Consider the following 20249-nt stretch of genomic DNA (forward strand, 5'->3'; position numbering starts at 1 on the left):
TATGACCAGCACCTGTATTCTTTGCGGCTGTTTCTGTAGTTTACGTCATTACACCAATAGGTGGCGCCCGAGTCCAATGAGTGTCTTTTTGGTAATTAAAAGCATAAGGATTCACTGAATACATTTAAAAAACACGACCGAAACACTTCTTTAGAAAAGTTTTACATTTATTTAATGTTTATATAAATTGACAATTTACACAGTTTCATGTTTTGTTGATTTTCAGGTATAAGATGACTAGATTTTCAAGGTAAAATTATAAACCCCACCGTGATACAGTTGAGTGTTTGCACCCCTTTTCAGAATCTGCAACATGTTTAATAATAATAAAAAGAAACGGATCATAAGAATTGCATGTTATTGTGTTAATACTGCCCTGATGAAGCTATTTCACAACAGATTTCACAAGACACAATAATAACTGAATTGTATTTAAATTTTATTAATGTAGTAAATGTATTAACTAAGCTTATTAAATGCTTTAGAAGTATTTTTTAATTGTTCATGTTAATTAATGAAGTTAAATAATGTTAATGAATTTGTTGTTACTAATAAAAGACCCAATTTGTATCGCGTATTTGTAAAAATATAAATAAGAGAGACAGACGGAGTATGCAAACTAAAGCACTCAACTTATTAAACTGTCCCCATGTGACAACTAGCCCCAAGAGAAGTGATTATATGATGCTCATGACGTGTCTTCAGAGCTCATGTGATGCAGCTGCTGTCCGCGGTGCTGAAACCGCAACGCGACTCTTTCTGAAGCTCAAATACGATTTATTGGTTCATATCTGATTCTTCTGCGGCTCGCCATCCGCGCGCGCTCAGGGCGGGTCGTGTGACGTCACGCGCGCGATCATCGGTCCAGACACTCGGCGAGTCCGCGCGACCGTAACGGATATTTTTTTTTACCTCATAAGCCTGTTAAAAAACCCATTCATTAAAGAGGAGCGGAAGGGAATAAACAAAGAGCGGAAATGTCTGTGGCGGGGCTGAAAAAGCAGTTTCACAAAGCGACTCAGGTAAGAGCTGAATCCGTCCGTTATTCGCGGTGATGATGATGATGATGATGATGACACGATGGGTTTGGTCTCAATGAAACCATCAGTCATCAATCATCACACTCTTGATTTGAGTCAGAATTCAGAAAACGAGTTTGTTGGCGCTTATCTGCAGTCAGACGGTTAGTGTGGTCGTTTTTGAATGTATGAAAACAGCGCGAGACCTGCGGGTGACCAGACACCGTCACGTGATCCCAAATATTCACGCGCGTTATGTAATCGGCCGCGCGCGCTGAAATGATGCTCACCTGAGGAGAAAGAGACAAATATCTGGGTTTATTTTTTTTTTTAAGTCTCTTTCTGTGTAGACACAAACCTTAAAGTCTCGAATATAAAAATTCTATTTTAAGCATTAAACATTCACACCTTTGTTGTACAAGGAAAAACAGTTCGTGACCCACAGGGTCATGTTGTCACAGTGGGAGTCTGGGAGAGATACTTCTGAAATCCAAACTAAAATAAATATCTTTCCTCATATAAATATAAATCGTTTTAGAAATTTAGTTTGATAGAATTTACAAAAAAATAGTATTAAATCAACATACAAAATCACTGCTGCTAGAGAAAACAAACATTTATGACTTTTTTATTGCATTTCACTGAGGGTTGCTATAATGATGATTGTCAGTTTGTCACATCAGAGACTTTACATTTATTCATTTAGCATCTGCTTTTATCAAAGTGACTTACAAGTGAGGATTATTGATAATACATGCCATGGCACATGTTTGTTTAAAATAGCTCCCCGCCTCCCAGCCCACCAGAAATAGAAATGAATCAATACTCTGTCCTTACTGCGCACACGTCAACATAAATCAATACTCTGAGGGAACAGAAACAATGTCACATTGGTGGTTAGTTCAGTCTTCACTGGTAATTAAAGTTGCATTGGATTTTGATAATAAATTTTGAATGTTGAATTCATCAGACAAACAGCAGAAGAAGAAACAGAGGAACTGAGGGATCTTTAGGGCTGAAGAGAGTCACTCGTGATGTTTGGAAAGATTAGTGTGTGAAACTGGAAGCTTGCACACATTGTGTGTGTTTAAACAAGACGAGATGATGTCACAACAAATTTGCTATTTGGAACGTTAAATTATATGTTTAATAAAAAATTATCATTTTAATAATTGTATAATTATTCAATTTATGGTGACACATTACAATAATGTTCCATTACATGAAACTCTAGATGGCCCAGGATGATGAGTCCTTAACTCAATTTGCTCGCAATCACATCATTCTCTATAGGGCACAGCTGATTGGTTCCTGCTGTATCAGTAGCCAATGAGCTCGCTGCTCAACCTTCAAATACTCGGTCAGCATTTGCTGTAGCAGTTGCAGCGCGCTTTTCACCTTCCCCAGCTCCACCTGCAGGGCTGGGTCACTTTTAAAACGTATTTCACTACAGATTACAATATATACTACCGGTCAAAAGTTTGGAAACATTACTATTTTTAATGTTTTTGAATGAGTCTCTTATGCTCATTAAAGGGTTAGTTCACCCAAAAATGAAAATAATGTCATTAATTACTCACCCTCATGCCGTTCCACACCCGTAAGACCTTCGTTCATCTTCAGAACACAAATTAAGATATTTTTGATGAAATCCGATGGCTCAGTGAGGCCTGCATAGCCAGCAATGACATTTCCTCTCTTAAGATCCATTAATGTACTAAAAACATATTTAAATCAGTTCATGTGAGTACAGTGGTTCAATATTAATATTATAAAGCGACGAGAATATTTTTGGTGCGCCAAAAAAACAAAATAATGACTTATATAGTGATGGCCGATTTCAAAACACTGCTTCATGAAGCTTCGGAGCGTTATGAATCTTTTGTGTCGAATCATGATTCGGATCGTGTGTCAAACTGCTGAAATCACGTGACTTTGGCGCTCCGAACCGCTGATTCGACACAAAAGATTCATAACGCTCCGAAGCTTCATTATTCATTATTCAGTATTAATGCAGCCTTAATGAGCATAAGAGACTTCGTTCAAAAACATTAAAAATAGTAATGTTTCCAAACTTTTGACTGGTAGAGTACATGCTTTAAAAATTAATTCATAACGTATTCCGTCAGATTACCCAGATTTTGTAACTTAATCTAAATACTGTAGAATACTTTGGAATACTAATAAGTATGTAACAAAAAAAAAACAAAAAAAAGGTAATTGTGAGTTTTTAGCTCACAATTCATATTTTTCTGTCAGAATTGCGTGATATAAACTCAAAATTGCAAGTTATAAAGTCAGAATTGTGAGATATAAACTTGCAATATTGAGAAAAGAATTTAGAATTCTGAGATATAAACTCAATTTTCAGGAAAAAGTCAGAATTGCAAGTTTTTATCACGGAATTCTGACTTTATAACTTGCAATTTTGAGTTTATACCTCACAATTCTGACTTTATATAACGCAATTTTGAGTTTACATCTCGCAGTTCTGAGAAAAAAATCAGAACTGTGACATGCAAACTCGCAATTACCTTTTTCTTACAATTAAAAGGGACACACAAACAACTATCGCAAAATATGAAAACAGTGGTGGATCATCCAGGTAATGACAGGACAGTTAAGATTCAAGGGTATGTCAATTTTTTAATGGGGCAATTTTTATAAATTCAGTCTTGTGCAGGACTGCCAGGTTCTCACAACAAAACCCGCCCAATTGCTACTCAAAACTAGCCCAAAACTAGCCCAATCGTGTTCCGGAGGGTCCCCTGGTAAAATTCGCATTCCGGGGGGTAAAATACGCATTTTTGGTGAGTTTCCCCTGGTAAAATTTGCTTTCCAGGGTCTACATACGCTATCATGTTATTTGGGGTCGCTTCAACCCGCTGCAACAGTGTTAAAGTAGCCCGATTCAACAGGAAAACTGCGGACGCTGGTCTTGTGGAGTGTATGTAAACATCTGTTATGTGAAGTAGCTTATTCAGGACAGTACTAAACAAAAATGACATGCAATTTTTCATGATCCCTCTTATTTTGTTAAAATTATTAAAATGTTGCACATTCTGCAAGGGCTTATGAGCAGAACTGTAGCTTAGGATGATCAGAGTCGGAGAATCACCAATCACTGTTTACACTAATGTTTAAATGAAATAAATGACATTAATATTCAAAGTATTCACTTTGGTAATCTAAAATATTTTTCAGATGTAACTGTAATTTGATTACCACCCATTTAAAATGTAACTAATGAAATACAGTTACTCAAATTTTGTATTTTAAATACGCAACAAAGTATTTCGTCACTCCCCCGTCCACCTGTACAGATCTGCTTCAGGTAATTCATATTAATACTTAATTTAATTTATATAAATATATTAATACTGTTAGTAAAGCAGACAAACAAAACAGAACCAAATGAAATTTTAATAGGGTACATTTATTATACATTATATTAATATAATTATAATTTTAATCATAATACTAGTCTTACTCTTTTATAAAATATATTGTGATATCAATATTTAAATAATTAATTAATGCATTTAAAAATTGTCTTTACAGTGTGTCTATATATGTGTGTATGCGTTTGAATATGTATTTGTGTATGAATATGTTATTATCTTTATATTATATAATTAAACAGAATGAACAGTAGATTGAAGTTGTGACAGTGAACAGTTGATCTGAACATCATAAACGTCAGGAGTGTGTCGAGATACGACTAACATATGAAAACCACGTACAAGAGGAGAGAGATGAATAATTCATGCTCAGAGTAAACCTGCTGCACTGCACATCTTTAATTTATACTGTCCACACACACACACACACACACACACACTCACACTCACACACACACTCACACACACACTCACACACACACACACGGACAGTCAGAGCTTCTCTCAGTTCATATCAGTCTTCTTACATAACAGGCGTTTGTAGCGGTCAGACTGACAGATTGATCTAGACATGAGAGAGAGAGATGTGTGTACGTTACACTCCCGCAGAAACACTTTTGACTATCAAGAACCGCCCACTTAGACAGGAAGTGAGCATCTGATTGACATGTGCAGCGATCACGTCACAGAGTATCACTCTGACTGATGATGATGTAACAGTACATGTGGACCAGTATCTCACAAACCAGTGTTTATTTATTTAAAAATGTCCACATTTCACATCTCTTGTTTACTATAGTTTATATAACTCTGTCACTGATGTTGATTTTTAATCTTTCAAGTGAAAACTAAACTTATAATATACAGTAAAATACACAGAAAAGCCTGAAAATATAATATAGAAGAATGACATTCAGAGTCAGAAATCAGAGCTCAGATGATGTAACGGTCTTACACGCGCCGATGTGATGAGAGACAGACGGATGGGGGTCGTACATCTCTATTTTCTGTCGGATGGTATCATCAGGTCGCTGTTGCTATGGAAACTGGCTCCCGTGCACACAGTCCATCTCACGCAGCATCACTTTCACAGCTCACGTGATATTCAGAGCCTGGAATAAAACGAGCATCATATATAGTGTATGATTAATATCACCAGCACATATTAAAGTAATAATGACTCAACATTGTTAATGAATCATTAGTGTGTTTGAGCGGGTTTTCGTCACATTTGTCTTCTGTGTTGTGAAGATCTTCACTGGTTCTGTGGAGGAAAACGAGTAAACAGCCCATAATTAATGTGAGAGTGAAGCATCTGCAGTTTACAATCATCCAGTCGCACTGCAGGAAGTGTTTCTTCCAATACAAACATCTAAACATTCTTAAATCAAGATACACTAACTGGAAATTTAAAACGACTGAAACAGAAAAGTGTCAAAATGAAGCTTAAAACAAGAACAAATATCTGCCAATGGAGTCAGTAAAATAATCTTGTTTTCCGTTGAATTAAATGATTTTTCTGACTCCATTAGCAGATATTTGTTCTTGTTTTAAGTGTAAACACACTTAATTTTGATGAATTATTCAGAAAACAAGACTTACATTAAGATAGGAGATGCAAAATTACATGCTTGGAAACATTTTACAGTTAATGTTAGTTAATGCATAAACTAACAACGAGCAATACATTATTATTATATAATCTTTGTTAATGTTAGTGAATAAAAACAGCTCATAGCTTGGGTTCATTAAATAATATTAACAGATACAACTTTTGATTTCAATATTGTATTAGTAAATGCTGAAATTAACATTAACTAAGATTATTAAATGCTTTGGAAGTGTTTTTCATTCTTGGTTTATGTTAACTAATGTACACAACTAATGTTAACAAGCTTATAGTAAAGTGTTACCGAATGTTTAGATATTTCTGGAAAACAAATACAGCGTTAGAAAATCATTTTTTGCAGTGTATTCCGCCGCATTTATATTGTGTGTTTTCTCACCTGTAGAAAGTCAGTGAGAAGGTGGGAGGAGCTGAAGGAACCAAACTGGACGATGATTTCAAAGAAATGGAAAAGGTACATTCACACACACACACACACACACACACACACACACACACACACACACACACACACTCACACTCACATTGGGACATGTGATAACAGTAACTTAATGGGAACATTAGCAAAATGCTCTTAAAACATATTTTTGTTAGGTGGGTTAGTACAGTAAAGCTGCTTTGAATCATATAAAGCGCTATAGAAAAGGTGACGTTATGATTATATTATTAATCAATGTCATCTGAAGTTTTAAAGTCCCTCTGTAGTTAATTATTTTATCCCTTAAAACTCATCTTTGATCACAAAAATTACATATTACTTTTTTCCTGTGAAAAAAAAAACTTAATGCCTTAAAATAGCTTGAATGTAACTCTACACCCTTGCCTCATTTAATATACACAGATCTATGAATATGCTAATTAGCCCCGCCTCCACTCACTCGCACGAGCTCAGGCGAGATCCACTCGTCAACTTACTGAGGTAAACGCTGCACAATGGTATCGCTTTTTACAATGTTGGACACATAACGGTAATTAATATGATTAGTCTTGTGCTTGACTATGTTATCAAACAGCTAATAATGTGTTGATAATGTGTTGATAAACACAAACCATGTTCACATTCACGAGTCACACAGCTGCCTGCTAACAATCAATATCCTTACAAACGCTTTGAACAACTCAGAACGTCAGTGGAGAAAGGCATATAGTTCATTATAACATTGTAATATGCATCATACACCCACTATTTTGCTAAATCTACATGATTTTTCATATCAACAGAAAAATATATCAGGATAACTTTCTTTTGAGACTCTCTTGTGTGGTCAGTTAATGATATGCTAAAGCCCGCTGGCACATTGACGTGATTGGTTACAAGGTAGTTTGTGACGTCAGAAACACCAGCGATTTCAAACCATGGGTTTGAGACTCTTTGGTTTACTGCAGTTTTAAAGAGAAAATACTCAGTAATGGTGTTGACTTATGAATTTGCACATGGTTTGTCTTAAAGCATATTAAAAACACCACATAGACATATAAACAACATTAAAAACTTGATTTTCACCACAGGGGGACTTTAATAACAAAGTAAACAGGTGAAACGTTTCAAATGATCAAAGAATTAGACTCCTATACACAAATCAGTTAAAAGGAGCTTGTTTACATTGCAAAACAAAAACATTTAGAGATATGAAAACACACAAAAAAGCCAAATAAAAGCATAATCATAAGCAGTTTGTTCAGTATCAGGGGTTATGAGAAGAGCTCTTGATAATTAAGAAAGAGCTATTGACAATGAAAGCTCAAAATTGAAAGTTGCTGTTTTTAAAGACTTTAATGGTCATTTGGGAACTCCTATGTCAAAATCCAGTCACTGATCCCAAAATGTGTACATAGTAAGAGTCAGGAGCATGAAATATGCACTTTCAACAACTGCTGAACGAGAATTATTTCAAGCAAAGCCAAGGGCCAAGTGGCCAACTAAAAGTCATATAATGAAACACTGAAACAGACTTCAACGACTTTTAACACATACACATTTTTGTTGTGGTCTTGCTGGAGTCATATCAGCACCAGCATGCAAAACATACCTTACACTGTTCACCAGCAATGCTGGATGTTTCAGCAGGATTATATTCAGTTTCACATGTGAACTCTTGTGTGTTTGTTTGTGTGCAGAAAGTGGACACCACGAGCAGAGCGGTGCTTGACATCATGACCAAAACCACAGAATACCTGCAGCCCAACCCTGGTGAGTGTGTGTGTGTGTGTGTGTGTGTGAGATTCTGTAGATCAGCAGCTCTTCTGAACGTGTGTGTGTTTCAGCATCCAGGGCGCGTCTGAGCATGATCAACACCATGTCTAAGATCCGCGGTCAGGATAAGGGTCCAGGTTACCCGCAGGCTGAGACGGTGCTGGCCGACGCCATGACGAGGTTCGGCCGTGAGCTCGGAGAAGAGTCCAGCTTCGGTAACTCTTGGATTCCTGGATAAATAACAACATTCAGTCAACCATGTTGAGTTTGTGATGAGAAAGAGTCTGTCATCTTTCAGTCTGAATCTTTACTGTGTAGAAAACAACATCAGAAATTTGTCATGTTAGAGATATTGAATAAGTTGCAAACTTATGTTGGAAAAATAGTATTCATTTTTAAGAAGATATTCAATTGTGCCTGTGTGTTCAGGTTTGGCTCTGCTGGACGCCGGTGAATCCATGCGTGAGCTCGGTGAGGTGAAAGACGCTTTAGATATAAACGTCAAACAGAACTTCATCGACCCGCTGCAGAACCTGCACGAGAAAGACCTCAAAGAGATTCAGGTGCGGTTTGAGTCTGTTAACCGAGAGAGAGAGAGAGAGAGAGAGAGATGAACGCCGTGTAAACGTGTGTGTTTCTCCTGCAGCACCATCTGAAGAAGATGGAAGGTCGTCGTCTGGACTTCGATTATAAGAAGAAGCGTCAGGGGAAAGTGACGGACGACGAGATCAAGCAGGCGCTGGAGAAATTTGACGAGTCTAAAGAGGTGGCGGAGCAGAGCATGTTTAACCTGCTGGAGAACGACGTACGGTCACACTAACTACTATTACTCCTACTACTAATGTAGAGCACATGTAGAGAGCTGTATCCCACAATGCAAACCTCATAAAATAATTGGGTATTTTTTACATTTTTAATACAAATTACTGATATAAACATTTGTGAATCTTTGTTACAGTATATAGTGCACAGTCTGCAGTCAGCTGTGTGCTAATGTGTGTGTGTGTGTGTGTAGATCGAGCAGGTCAGTCAGCTGGCGGCTCTGGTTCAGGCTCAGGTGGAGTATCATCAACAGGCCGCTGAGATCCTGCAGCAGCTCTCCAGCAAGCTGGAAGACAGGTCAGCTGATGCTCCACACTACCATCATGCACCTGGGTCCCTTACATGACACGTGTATCCACTGGGAGAGACATTAATTCACATCAGTAAACACTGTAGATTATCAGGTGTACCTGTAAATGTTACCTTTAAAGGGTTAGTTCACCTAAAAATGAAATTTCTGTCATTAATTACTCACCCTCATGTCGTTCCACACCCGTAAGACCTTCGTTCATCTTCAGAACACAAATTAAGATATTTTTGATGAAATCCGAGAGACTCGTCCATAGACAGCAATATAATCAACACTTTCAAGGTCCAGAAAGGTACTGAAGACATCGTTAAAACAGTCATGTGACTGCAACCTTAATGTTATGAAGAGACGAGAATACTTTTTGTGTGCAAAAACAAAACAAAAATAACTTTATTCAACAATCTCTTCTCTTCTGTGTCATTCTCATATGTTGTTTACGTCCAGCGCTTCCAGGTTCATCGTCAGAACGCCGACTCATTATTGGCCGGCTCCTGCGTCAGCATCACACACATGCGTCATGCTGATCACGTGACCAGCTTTGGCCAATACTGAGCCGGCATTCAGACGTAAACACGGAAGGATGCGTCACCTGAGTAAGGATAATGACAGGGAAGAGAAGAGATTGTTGAATAAAGTTGTTATTTTGGTTTTGTTTTTGCGCACATCTTAATTTGTGTTCTGAAGATTAACGAAGGTCTTACGGGTGTGGAACGACATGAGGGTGAGTAATTAATGACGGAAATTTCATTTTTGGGTGAACTAACCCTTTAAATTATAAATATGTGCTTGATTACAATATGTGTGTGTGTGTGTGTTACAGGATAAAGGACATGTCCAACAAACCACGGAAGGAGTTCATCCCTAAACCCCGCATGGAGCTTCACCTTCCCAGTGAGAATCACAATGGAGGAATCAACTCTGCCAGATCACCTGCGCGCTCACCAGGTACACACACACACACACACACACACACACACATGCACACACACACACACACACACGCGCACACACATGCACACACACACACACAGGGGTGTAGGGCTGGGCATTGACAAATTTCATGATTAATTTTTGATTCACAAGCATAAGATTCAATTCCAATTTCGATTCGATATCAATTAATTTGGATAAATATCAGGTACAGTACATTAATTTTTAAATTAATGTACATTTGCACTCATATCACAGTTAGTCTGTAAGTGTGACGAGTTTTTCTGTCCGTCTCTCAGCGCCGCTGGATCAGCCATGTTGTCGCGCGCTGTATGACTTCGAGCCGGAGAACGAGGGCGAGCTCGGCTTCAAAGAGGGCGACATCATCACTCTGACCAATCAGATCGACGACAACTGGTACGAGGGCATGATCAACGGCCAATCAGGATTCTTCCCCGTCAACTACGTGGACATCCTGGTGCCTCTGCCTCACTAGGCTCCGCCCACCCCTGCTCCTGCCTAGCAGCCCAACAGCCGCCTGTATCGTGCATCTGTGCTACAGCTTCACTTCCTGTTCCTGTGACTCGGAGGATGATGATGATGATGATTACAGACATTACGGAGTCACGTCTGAGTGGAGAAACAGTGCTCAGTGTGTGTGTGAGTGTGTGTGTGTTTGCGCTCCTGGACTCGTGGTGAATCATGAGTCCCTTTATATTTTTTCTCGTATTTCAGTTTTATTTATTTGCCTTCGCTTCACTCTTCTGATAAACCTCACTTAGTCCAGCTCTATCCCAGCATGCTTTTAGGAAAGTTCTGGATCTCGCATCACGAACGAGGACAGATTACGTCGCTGGTGCTGTTTGTTACACACATTAAATCACGGTTTTCTTCTAACTAACGTTCTGCCGAATCCTGCCAGAAAAGATTTTTCGTGATTTTAATGCTTGCTGATGCATTTTGGCCTTTGGTCAAACACGTAAACTTGCGCCTACACTGCAAAAACTGATGTTCTTCCTCAGTCTTGTTTTCCAGCACAAATATCTAAACATTCCTAAATCAAGATACATTTACTGGAGAAGCAAAATAACTTTTAAAATTTGAAATAGAAATCAGTCAGAATGAAGCGAGTTTCTGCTTAAAGTGGACCTATAATACCACTTTTCACAAGATGTAATATAAGTCTCTGGTGTCTCCAGAATGTGTCTGTGAAGTTTCAGCTCAAAATCCCCCACAGATCATTTATTATAGCTTGTCAAATTTGCCCCTATTTGGGTGTGAGCAAAAACACGCCATTTTTGTGTGTGTCCCTTTAAATGCAAATGAGCTGCTGCTCCCGCCCCCTTTCCAGAAGAGGGCGGAGCTTTAACAGCTCGACAACAACAAAGCTGGAGAATCTCACGCAGACAAAATGAGGATTGTCAGTAACGGTGTCTGAGGCTAATGTAATTAAGCGTATTTAGATATTTGTACTGGAAACCAAGATAAAAATGGTAACACTTTACAAGAATGTCCCATTAGTTGAAGTTATTTATTGTGTAAACTAACAATGATACATTTGTCACAGTATTTATTAATCTTTGTTAATGCTAATAAAAACACAACTCTTCATTATTAGTTCATGTTAACTCAGGTCCATTAAATAATATTAACTTATAAACTGAAATTAACATTAACTAAGATCAATAACTAATCTAGTTAACTAATGTTCACAAATGGAAATTTATTGTAAAGTGTTACTCAAAAATAGAACAAAAAAGATTTTTTTTGTTTTGTTTTGCAGTGTGGTTGGGAAACTGTTAGTGCGGTTTAACCCAAACTTTATTTATTTATTTATTCTCAAACTACTTCATAATTTCCAGTGAAATATGAAAATGCAATAAGGATATTGAACACAGAGCACACACTTCGGTTTTCTGCTGGGAAAACAACAGGGTGGTCAGGCTGGTTTCTGGTAGCTGGTTTGTTACTGGTCAACCAGCACTCGGCACATTAACCGAGACGGTCCAACTGATCTCGACCATAAATGATCAGCCATGTTCAACCATCATAAACTAGCTGAGCTGAACTTCATGAAGGTTTCTCTGATCGCAGATGTTTCCTAAAGCAGCATATAAAGTCTTATTTTTGAAATAATAAGTGGTATTTCCACGAATGCCAAGATTGTGTTAACTAAGTGCGCTGGTTATTAACGTACGTTTGTGTGTGTGCGATCGTTCCCTCAGTAGATCATAATGCTAGTTACTGTAGTTTTAGTGGTTAGTTGTTAGTGCCGTGACGTTTGTGAGCACATGTGCTGTGAGAAAGACTATTTTTAATGTTCAAACTGATCGATTGATTGCAGCTGATGAACATGTATAGCGTATAATCGCCCGTCTAACAGGCTGAAGTGTAGCAGCGTTTGTGGTTTTAGTGGTTGATGGACCATGTTCTTCAGCACAGCTCACGCTGTGTGTCGCTTGATGCCTTCAACGTCTTCGGCCTTCGTTTGAAATCCGTACTGTATGTCGACAGACGAGCGTCAGTGGAAGCTTGTTTCTGCCACGGAATTAAAAAATAAAAATGGTAATTGTGACTTTTTAAAAGTAATTAACTAAGAAATTAACTAAGCCATAATAATGAGATGGAAAATTTGAAATGTTCACTTAAAAAGGTCTAACTATGACAAAAAAGTTGAAATTATGACAATGTCGGAATAAAAATTTTAAAAAGTAATTGCGACTTTTTCTCTCACAATTTTGACTTTTTTAACAGACTTCTGAGTTCACATTTTTTTCTGCCACGGAATACATTTTTTTCCGTGGCATTAATTTTATTAAGTAATTGCAGGTTTTTAATCTCGCAATTCTGACTTTTTCGCAGAATTCTGAGTTTACATCTTGCAATTTGTTTTTTTCCGCCACGGAATAAAAAAATAAAAAGTAATTGCAACTTTTTATCTTACATTTTTTTTCTCACAGTTGCGAGTTTATATTAGGGCTGTGCGATATAAAAATGCTATCACAATTTTTTGATCAATATTACGATTTTGATTTTATGCACGATTTTGATAATATTTCCTTGCACACTTGTCTGTTTAATTTCTTTGGAAGCTGGATTTTTGACAGTATTTGCGTGCACCATAAGGGCCGGTTCACACAGAACGCATTTTTCCATTCCACACATTACTTTTCTATCGTTTTTCAATGTAAAAACGTGCTAGATGGACGTGTTTGACCTTTGCACTTTTACAGCGTTCAGAATTGAAAAAAGGTCTGAATTATGAGATATAATTGCGAGAGGAAAAGTCTGAATAATGAGATCAAAGGTTGCAATTACCTTTTTTCTCTTTTTTTTCCATGTCGATAATAAGCTTCCATAAGTTTTCGTTTAGAAACATATTGGAGAGTTTATTATTTTTGTCATGGTAGCTGATGACGCGTCTAAACCAGGTGCGACGCTACGACCCTTGCATCGCATCTCCTTCACGTTCATCGAGGGTTTTCGTCCTGAATAGCCGTGAACACAGCAAGCGAAGCACCACAAGATGTTTTGTTTTGATTTCTGGTGTGTTTTGACGTTTAGCTCCGCCCATGTGGCATTGTGTGTTCTGATTGGCTGTGATTGTTTTTGCGTTCAGTGAGCGTCGCACCTGTGAAGATCATGTCCAGCTCGTATTTCACCCCAAACCAACAGGGAGAAATAATTATATTTTACTTTTTGGGATAATTAATGGACAGTCGTTTATTTGCACTGTGACTTTTTTTTTTTTTCATGTGATTTAGAGAGAATTTAGTTCAGTTGTCAGTTGTTACGTCACTCTGAGACTGGGTTCACAGTTCTCTGATGTCGGTTAACGGTACATTTTTTCCAAATTACAGTAATGAGAATTTAGGATTAAATGTTTAATTGTCATGAAAATATTGTCACAGTGCAAAACTCCTTAATGTTACTAAAAACAGACTTTATTTATGCAAAATATAATTTGTATAGTTATATTACTATAATAATGAAATATAACCTGGGCATTTCTTTAAAATATTCATCAATAATTAATTAGTTTCCTCCACATAAGAAAGGAATGCTTTTGTAATTCAATTTTTACATAAAAAGTTGTAATTGTGACAAACTAAGGCAATTATGAAAATTCAAAATGGTCACTTAAAAAAGACATAATTATGACAAAATGTTAAAATTATGACAATGTCAATTATGAGATGACAAGTCAAAATTATCACTTAAAAATGTATAATTAACATAAAAGTTGAAATAATCACTTAATCATAATTATGACAAAAATTTGAAATTATGACTGGTTGAATTTCACTTAAAAAGTCAAAATTGACATAAAAGTTGAAATTACGACAATTATGTGATGAAAAGTTGAAATTCACTAAAACGATAATTGTGACAAAATGTTGTAATAATGACATAAGTCATAATTATGATAGTCAAAATTAAAAGTCATAATTATGACCGTTTAAATTATGACAATGTCATAATTATTATTATGAGATAATGAGATGTCAAAATTATCACTTAAATTCATAAATGACAAAGTTGAAATTGTAACATGATCACTTGTCAATTATGAGCTGAAAAGTCAAATTTCACCTAAAAAGTCATAATTATGTGATGAAAAGCTGAAATAATAATTGTGACAAAATGTTGTAATAATGTCATAATTATAAATGTGAAATTAAAAATCATAAGTATGACATAAAAAGTTTAAATTATGACAATTTTTAATCTCATAATTTTAACATTTTATGTCATAATTGAGATTTACCAAAGCATTTTATTTTCTTTTGTGCCATTAATTTGCTTCCATAGTTTGAGTCACTCTGAATCTTAAATCTTTCTGGTTTCTACTGGATCTAATGATTATATGAAGCATCTGCAGTGTTATTATTGATAGTATTATCACACAGATTTCCTGTCAGTCACATCTGATATGGCAATAATTCTGAAATCACACACATTGTGAGCTCTATATGAATATATATATTATCTGTGAGTGTGCTTGAATGGCAGTACAAACACTTGAATCATGAGAAACACGCAGTTCAAGACTCGTAAAGTGACGTGTTTCTGAGTCGGTGTGAATGAAGTCATGTGTTCGTGGGATGTTTTGCACGTGATGTTGAGATTCACCTTTATGAATCGGTTATTATAGTGTATCTTTGCCATTATCGTTCATGTATTTATTTCAGTTGCTCTTTTTCCTGTGCTGGACGACAAACATGTACCGCTTGATGTGAGAATAAACACAAAGTCACTGCGGCGGTTTTCATTTTGTAAAATGACTTTTGCATGAACAGGTTCTGCTGTACGAACATCACGAAGAACGAGATCAGAGGAAGGTCAGATGTAAGTCACGCTACATTCCTACTAAATCTTGTTTATTTCAAACATCTAATGTAATCTAACCTATTATTTTTGTATCATTTATTTGAATCCAAATTTTACTTATTTATATTCATTTTAATATGTATATTTATTGATTTTATTTAATTTTACAAAAAGTTGAAATTATGAGTTCAAATTGACTTAGTCATAATTATGAGAAGCCAAAATGATCACATAAAAATTGATAATTATGGCAGTCATAAATTTGAACTTAAATCTAGAGTAATAAATGTGCATTTTATTAACTGAAATGTTAAAATACTAAATTTCCTATATATATATATATATATATATATATATATATATATATATATTTTACCTTTATAATATACTGAGGTGCCCTAATTCAGGTGGTAAATACATGATGGATCAAAGTTCATCACAAGTTTTCTGAATAAAACACTAATATATAAAGTGTCACACACAAACACTGAAATAATGCAATAAACATTCATTAAACATCAAGATGTGACACAAAATCACCCCGAAAAAACCCTAATATTTAAATGAAAACCCCAGGGAATTCTGGGAATGTCAGTTAAACACTCTTAGTGTGTAGAAACGGTCAGAAACACAATTTCGCAAACTATCAGTCTTTAAAAATTTATTATAAAAAAAGCACTTCTACACATTATAGGATCAACTGCTGGACGTGTAAAAAAATAAAAATAAATCTAAAAAAACAAAACAAAAAAAAAACACTTGCATTATTGCTCGAGTCGTCAAACATGTACATGATGGAAAAACAAAACAAAGCCCATCAGTGATGCTGCATTACAAACACACTCTACTCGTCATCATCATCCTCGTCCTCATCTTCCTCCTCGTCCTCATCCTCTTCATCGTCGTCGTCATCATCGTCATCATCAGGTTGGACCTTTTTAGTCGAGCCCGCCGGTCGACCCGGCCCCCTCTTAGAAGCTCCGCCCCCTGCACGGTACGCCGCCACATCCTGCCATTCAGAGAGAAGTTAAGACAACTCTAGACACGCCCACGTGATTAAATAAACATCAAGCCCCACATCAGTAATCAAACTTTATGATGTATCATATTTGAGTTTTTAATACCTGATATCAGTCAAAACATGCTCAGATTTTCCCCTAATCTTATTAAATATGCTTCATCTCTCATTTTAAATTCTTAAATTTGATCAATACATTTAATTTGAATAATAAGACACTATAGGGCTGTAACTAGTCAAAATAAATCATATACAACTGCATTAAATAATGTTATGAGATCGTTTTAAACATTCTTTGAAAACAAATTTTGGGGGAAAAAAAAAAAAAAAAATTATAAACATGACACTAAATCGCCTTAATGAGCGAGTCATTCAAACGATTCAGTAATGAATCAGTGTTTCTGTGAGATGTCAATATTGCATCTAAAATGTAAGTGACTAAACTCGTTTATGGAACTGTTGTATGACATCAGTGTCACATTTTCAATCGTGAGGGTATTCCAGAAGACAGCACTCCTGGTCATGTGATCGTTGTTTAACTGTATCATATGTAAGTAATAAATATAAAAACTACACTTCTTGATTATATATATATTTTTTTTTTACTGGAGTATGTTAATTGAGTTTCTTTGTGTGCGCTGCGCAGAGGATACGCGAGTGTTAGCGTCAGTACATTATACAGTATATCATCATTATCCACCATCAATCGCCACTTACACTAAATGAACGCAGAATCATTCTCGCGTTTTGGTGATTCCACAGTTGTGTGTGTGTGTGTGTGTGTGTGTGTGAGTTATTGATGTTTAATCAGGCTATTGTCAGGCAAGTAAAATTCTCTTTCACTCGATCCTTCAAAAATCCACTTGTCCCGAACAAGCAGCAGTGTCGATCCCTGTCAGTCCTACTTTTGATTTATTCAACCAAAAGTTGACAAATTCCATGACATTCTGCATTATACAGTAAATTCCATTTTTATGAATGGATTCTGCGATTCCGTACCCGTTTTCCACATCACAGAAATCACATGGCCCTAATTTATATTGAATTAAGAATTTCTGCTCCAATTTAAGACATCTTAAGGCCTTAAATTGTAGACGGTCAAATTAAGACCCGCGGAAACCCTGCAGAACTAATGTCATTAATACATTTTAATGTTTTTTTTTTTTTTTAAATGTTTAGTTTAAGTTTTCCAACTAATATTTTAATTTTATTTCAATTAACAGAAATATTTTAGTTTATTAATGATAACCCTTTATATACACACACACACACATATACATATATACATATATATATATATAAATATTATAGTGTATAATCTAATTTATGTAATATATAATTATACAATATGTAAAAAAAAAATATAAAATTAAATAGTATATTATAATGAAATAGTATATCATAATTAAATTCTTCATTTTAGTTTTTATAGTTCATATTTTATATATATAAATTTAATTTATATATCAATTGTATACATGATAATTACATAAAATAAAAAATAAATAAAATTATATAAAACAATGAAATAGTGTATTATAATTAAATAGTTACATTTTCATTTTAGTTTTTACAGTTCATATATATATAAAAATTGAATTTATAAATAATTTAATTACTTAATATATTAATTAACTTATTATATTAATTATATAAAATATAATGATATATATCAAATAGTATATTATAATTATATAATTTTTAATAATAGGATTTTCCCCACCTTCTCGTATTTCTCGCGCAGTTTCATGGCCTTCTGCTCGAACGGCGCGCGGTCTTTGATGCCCTGTTTCGACCACATCTCTCCCAGTTTCTTGGCGGTCTCTCCGATGGACAGACCGGGGTTCTCGCTCTTCACCGTCGGCCGATACTCCGAGCAGAAGACGAAGAACGCAGACCTGTGCAGAGAAAGAGCTGTTAAAATCACAGAGACGAGTATTTCAGCATGCTCAGGGCTCATGGGCGGGACGTACGGCGGGCGTTTGGGAGCGTTCGGGTCTTTCTTCTTCCTGCCCGCCTTGCCGACGCCTTTGGGCGGCACGTAGTTCTTCATCTCCTTGTCATAACGAACTTTATCCGCTTTGGCCAAGTCTTCAAACTTGCTCTTCTCCGAAGCGTTCAGCGACTGTGGGCGACAGAGAAACGGTTGAGTGATTCATTCAACGACACATGAGAGCGAGAGACACAGCGAGCGCTCACCTTCCATCTCTCCGAGCATTTCTTGGAGAACTCAGAGAAGTTGACCGGCACGTCGGGACTCTTGCGTTTGTGTTCATCGCGACACGTCTGCACGAAATACGCGTATGCAGACGTCTTTCCCTTGGGTTTGTTCACGTCTCCTTTCACCATGACTGATCCACTAACAGAAAATAACACAGTTACTGAAAATCAAGCATTAAATACACACACTTTTATATATATTTATATGAAAAACACATCAGAAGTATTTGGCCAGTGACTGTTTGATTAATATTGTCTATAACAATTGATTTCAAATTCTTGATAATTGAGTAAATGATACAATTCAACTTGTAACAATTGCATTAAATGAGATATCAGTCATTAAAAACTCAAATATGACGAGAAAAATAAGTTGCACTGAAATGCATAAATTAGTTCTGCCTTAAAATGCACGAAATTTAACTGTTAAACTAATTTAAATGTTTGCACATTTAATTGTAGCATTTTTTTAAAAACATATTTAGGGTAAATAAAATTATTTAACTTAAGAAATAATTGCATTGTGTGTGATATCAGTCATTAACAACTCAAATATATAATGTTTATAATCGCTGAAAACACGTTGCACTAAAAATGCAATTCACAAAAAAATGCATATAAATAAAATGCATGTAAAAAAATAAGTTGCATTGAAATGCATGCGTAAATTAGTGACTTAAAACAGGCGAATTTAAATGTTGTAAAACACTTTTGTTGTGAGTTGGTCGGAGGCTTTTCGTTGAACAAAGATTCCTCCATTTTTCTTTCCCGCCTAATTCCCTCCATACCCACCCCCTCTCCCTCGTCTCTCAATCCAAACAGATTCTATCGTCCATGAACACGAGATTAACTCAATGTACGCGTGAAACGGATCGCAGAGCGCCGTTTCTGCCCCGAATCCCCGTTAAAACGGTTTAACTGCGCGAGCGCTCCGACACAACACGAGCGCGCGCGGACTCACTCAAACCATCAAAAACCTCATTAAACCGCGATCACAGTCTTCAGATAATATCGCGCGTGGGACACTACAGTATCGCGCACGCTTAAATACGAAAACACGTGTTTAAATTGATTTAAAATATAGTTTTCAAATCCAACAAACCTTTTCTTTATTCTCTGCAGACCAGCGCGCGCCTCTCCTCCTTACTGTGTCTCCCACGTGATTCCTTGTGCTGCGTGTGCGTGACGCGCAGAACGCATGACTGCCTGGAGTCGGCGCCTGATTGGTTCAGCTGGCGATTGGGGGCGTCCAATCATCGAACGCCCCCGGAGGAATCCGCAGAGCTGATTGGCGGACTGAAGCCCTCAGTGCGGTTCGAATGTTTGTAAACTGAACTCACGACCCTTATAATTATATAAACTACAATGTGAATTATT

At 36.3% G+C, this 20249-nt stretch overlaps 2 protein-coding genes across 4 annotated transcripts; one reads left to right on the forward strand and one right to left on the reverse strand.

Moving 5' to 3' along the window:
- Positions 1-746: 746 nt before the first annotated feature.
- Positions 747-15565, forward strand: sh3gl2b (SH3 domain containing GRB2 like 2b, endophilin A1). The gene is made up of 9 exons (XM_051881209.1): positions 747-1022; positions 6433-6501; positions 8166-8238; positions 8313-8456; positions 8671-8804; positions 8888-9046; positions 9257-9360; positions 10194-10318; positions 10603-15565. Exons 1-9 carry the CDS (start codon positions 978-980, stop codon positions 10797-10799), a joined length of 1050 nt encoding a protein of 349 aa, XP_051737169.1. The 5' UTR covers positions 747-977; the 3' UTR covers positions 10800-15565.
- A 715-nt stretch (positions 15566-16280) lies between these two features.
- Positions 16281-20128, reverse strand: hmgb2b (high mobility group box 2b). Of its 3 annotated transcripts, none has more exons than XM_051881221.1 (5): positions 19975-20128; positions 18852-19011; positions 18626-18777; positions 18376-18550; positions 16281-16643 (listed from the first exon to the last, which is right to left on the reverse strand). In XM_051881221.1, exons 2-5 carry the CDS (start codon positions 18999-19001, stop codon positions 16479-16481), a joined length of 642 nt encoding a protein of 213 aa, XP_051737181.1. In that variant the 5' UTR covers positions 19002-19011; positions 19975-20128; the 3' UTR covers positions 16281-16478. The 3 variants fall into 3 exon arrangements, with proteins under 3 accessions (XP_051737181.1, XP_051737183.1, XP_051737182.1); XM_051881223.1 differs by lacking the exon at positions 19975-20128 and adding an exon at positions 19834-19933; XM_051881222.1 differs by lacking the exon at positions 19975-20128 and adding an exon at positions 19665-19826.
- Between the last annotated feature and the right edge of the window lie 121 nt (positions 20129-20249).

The sequence above is a fragment of the Ctenopharyngodon idella genome, chromosome 22 (genome assembly GCF_019924925.1).
Source record: "Ctenopharyngodon idella isolate HZGC_01 chromosome 22, HZGC01, whole genome shotgun sequence".
Classification (NCBI taxonomy): domain Eukaryota; kingdom Metazoa; phylum Chordata; class Actinopteri; order Cypriniformes; family Xenocyprididae; genus Ctenopharyngodon; species Ctenopharyngodon idella.

Bases quoted from the DNA above. Each gene is read 5' to 3' on its own strand.
- sh3gl2b (XM_051881209.1), top strand. From the start codon at position 978: ATGTCTGTGGCGGGGCTGAAAAAGCAGTTTCACAAAGCGACTCAG. The intron at 8,805-8,887 runs GTGCGGTTTGAG...TTTCTCCTGCAG, and splicing joins AAGACCTCAAAGAGATTCAG to CACCATCTGAAGAAGATGGA. The intron at 10,319-10,602 runs GTACACACACAC...TCCGTCTCTCAG, and splicing joins ATCACCTGCGCGCTCACCAG to CGCCGCTGGATCAGCCATGT.
- hmgb2b (XM_051881221.1), bottom strand. From the start codon at position 19,001: ATGGTGAAAGGAGACGTGAACAAACCCAAGGGAAAGACGTCTGCATAC. The intron at 18,778-18,851 runs GTGAGCGCTCGC...TGTCGCCCACAG, and splicing joins AATGCTCGGAGAGATGGAAG to TCGCTGAACGCTTCGGAGAA. The intron at 16,644-18,375 runs GTGGGGAAAATC...TCTGAATGGCAG, and splicing joins TGCGCGAGAAATACGAGAAG to GATGTGGCGGCGTACCGTGC.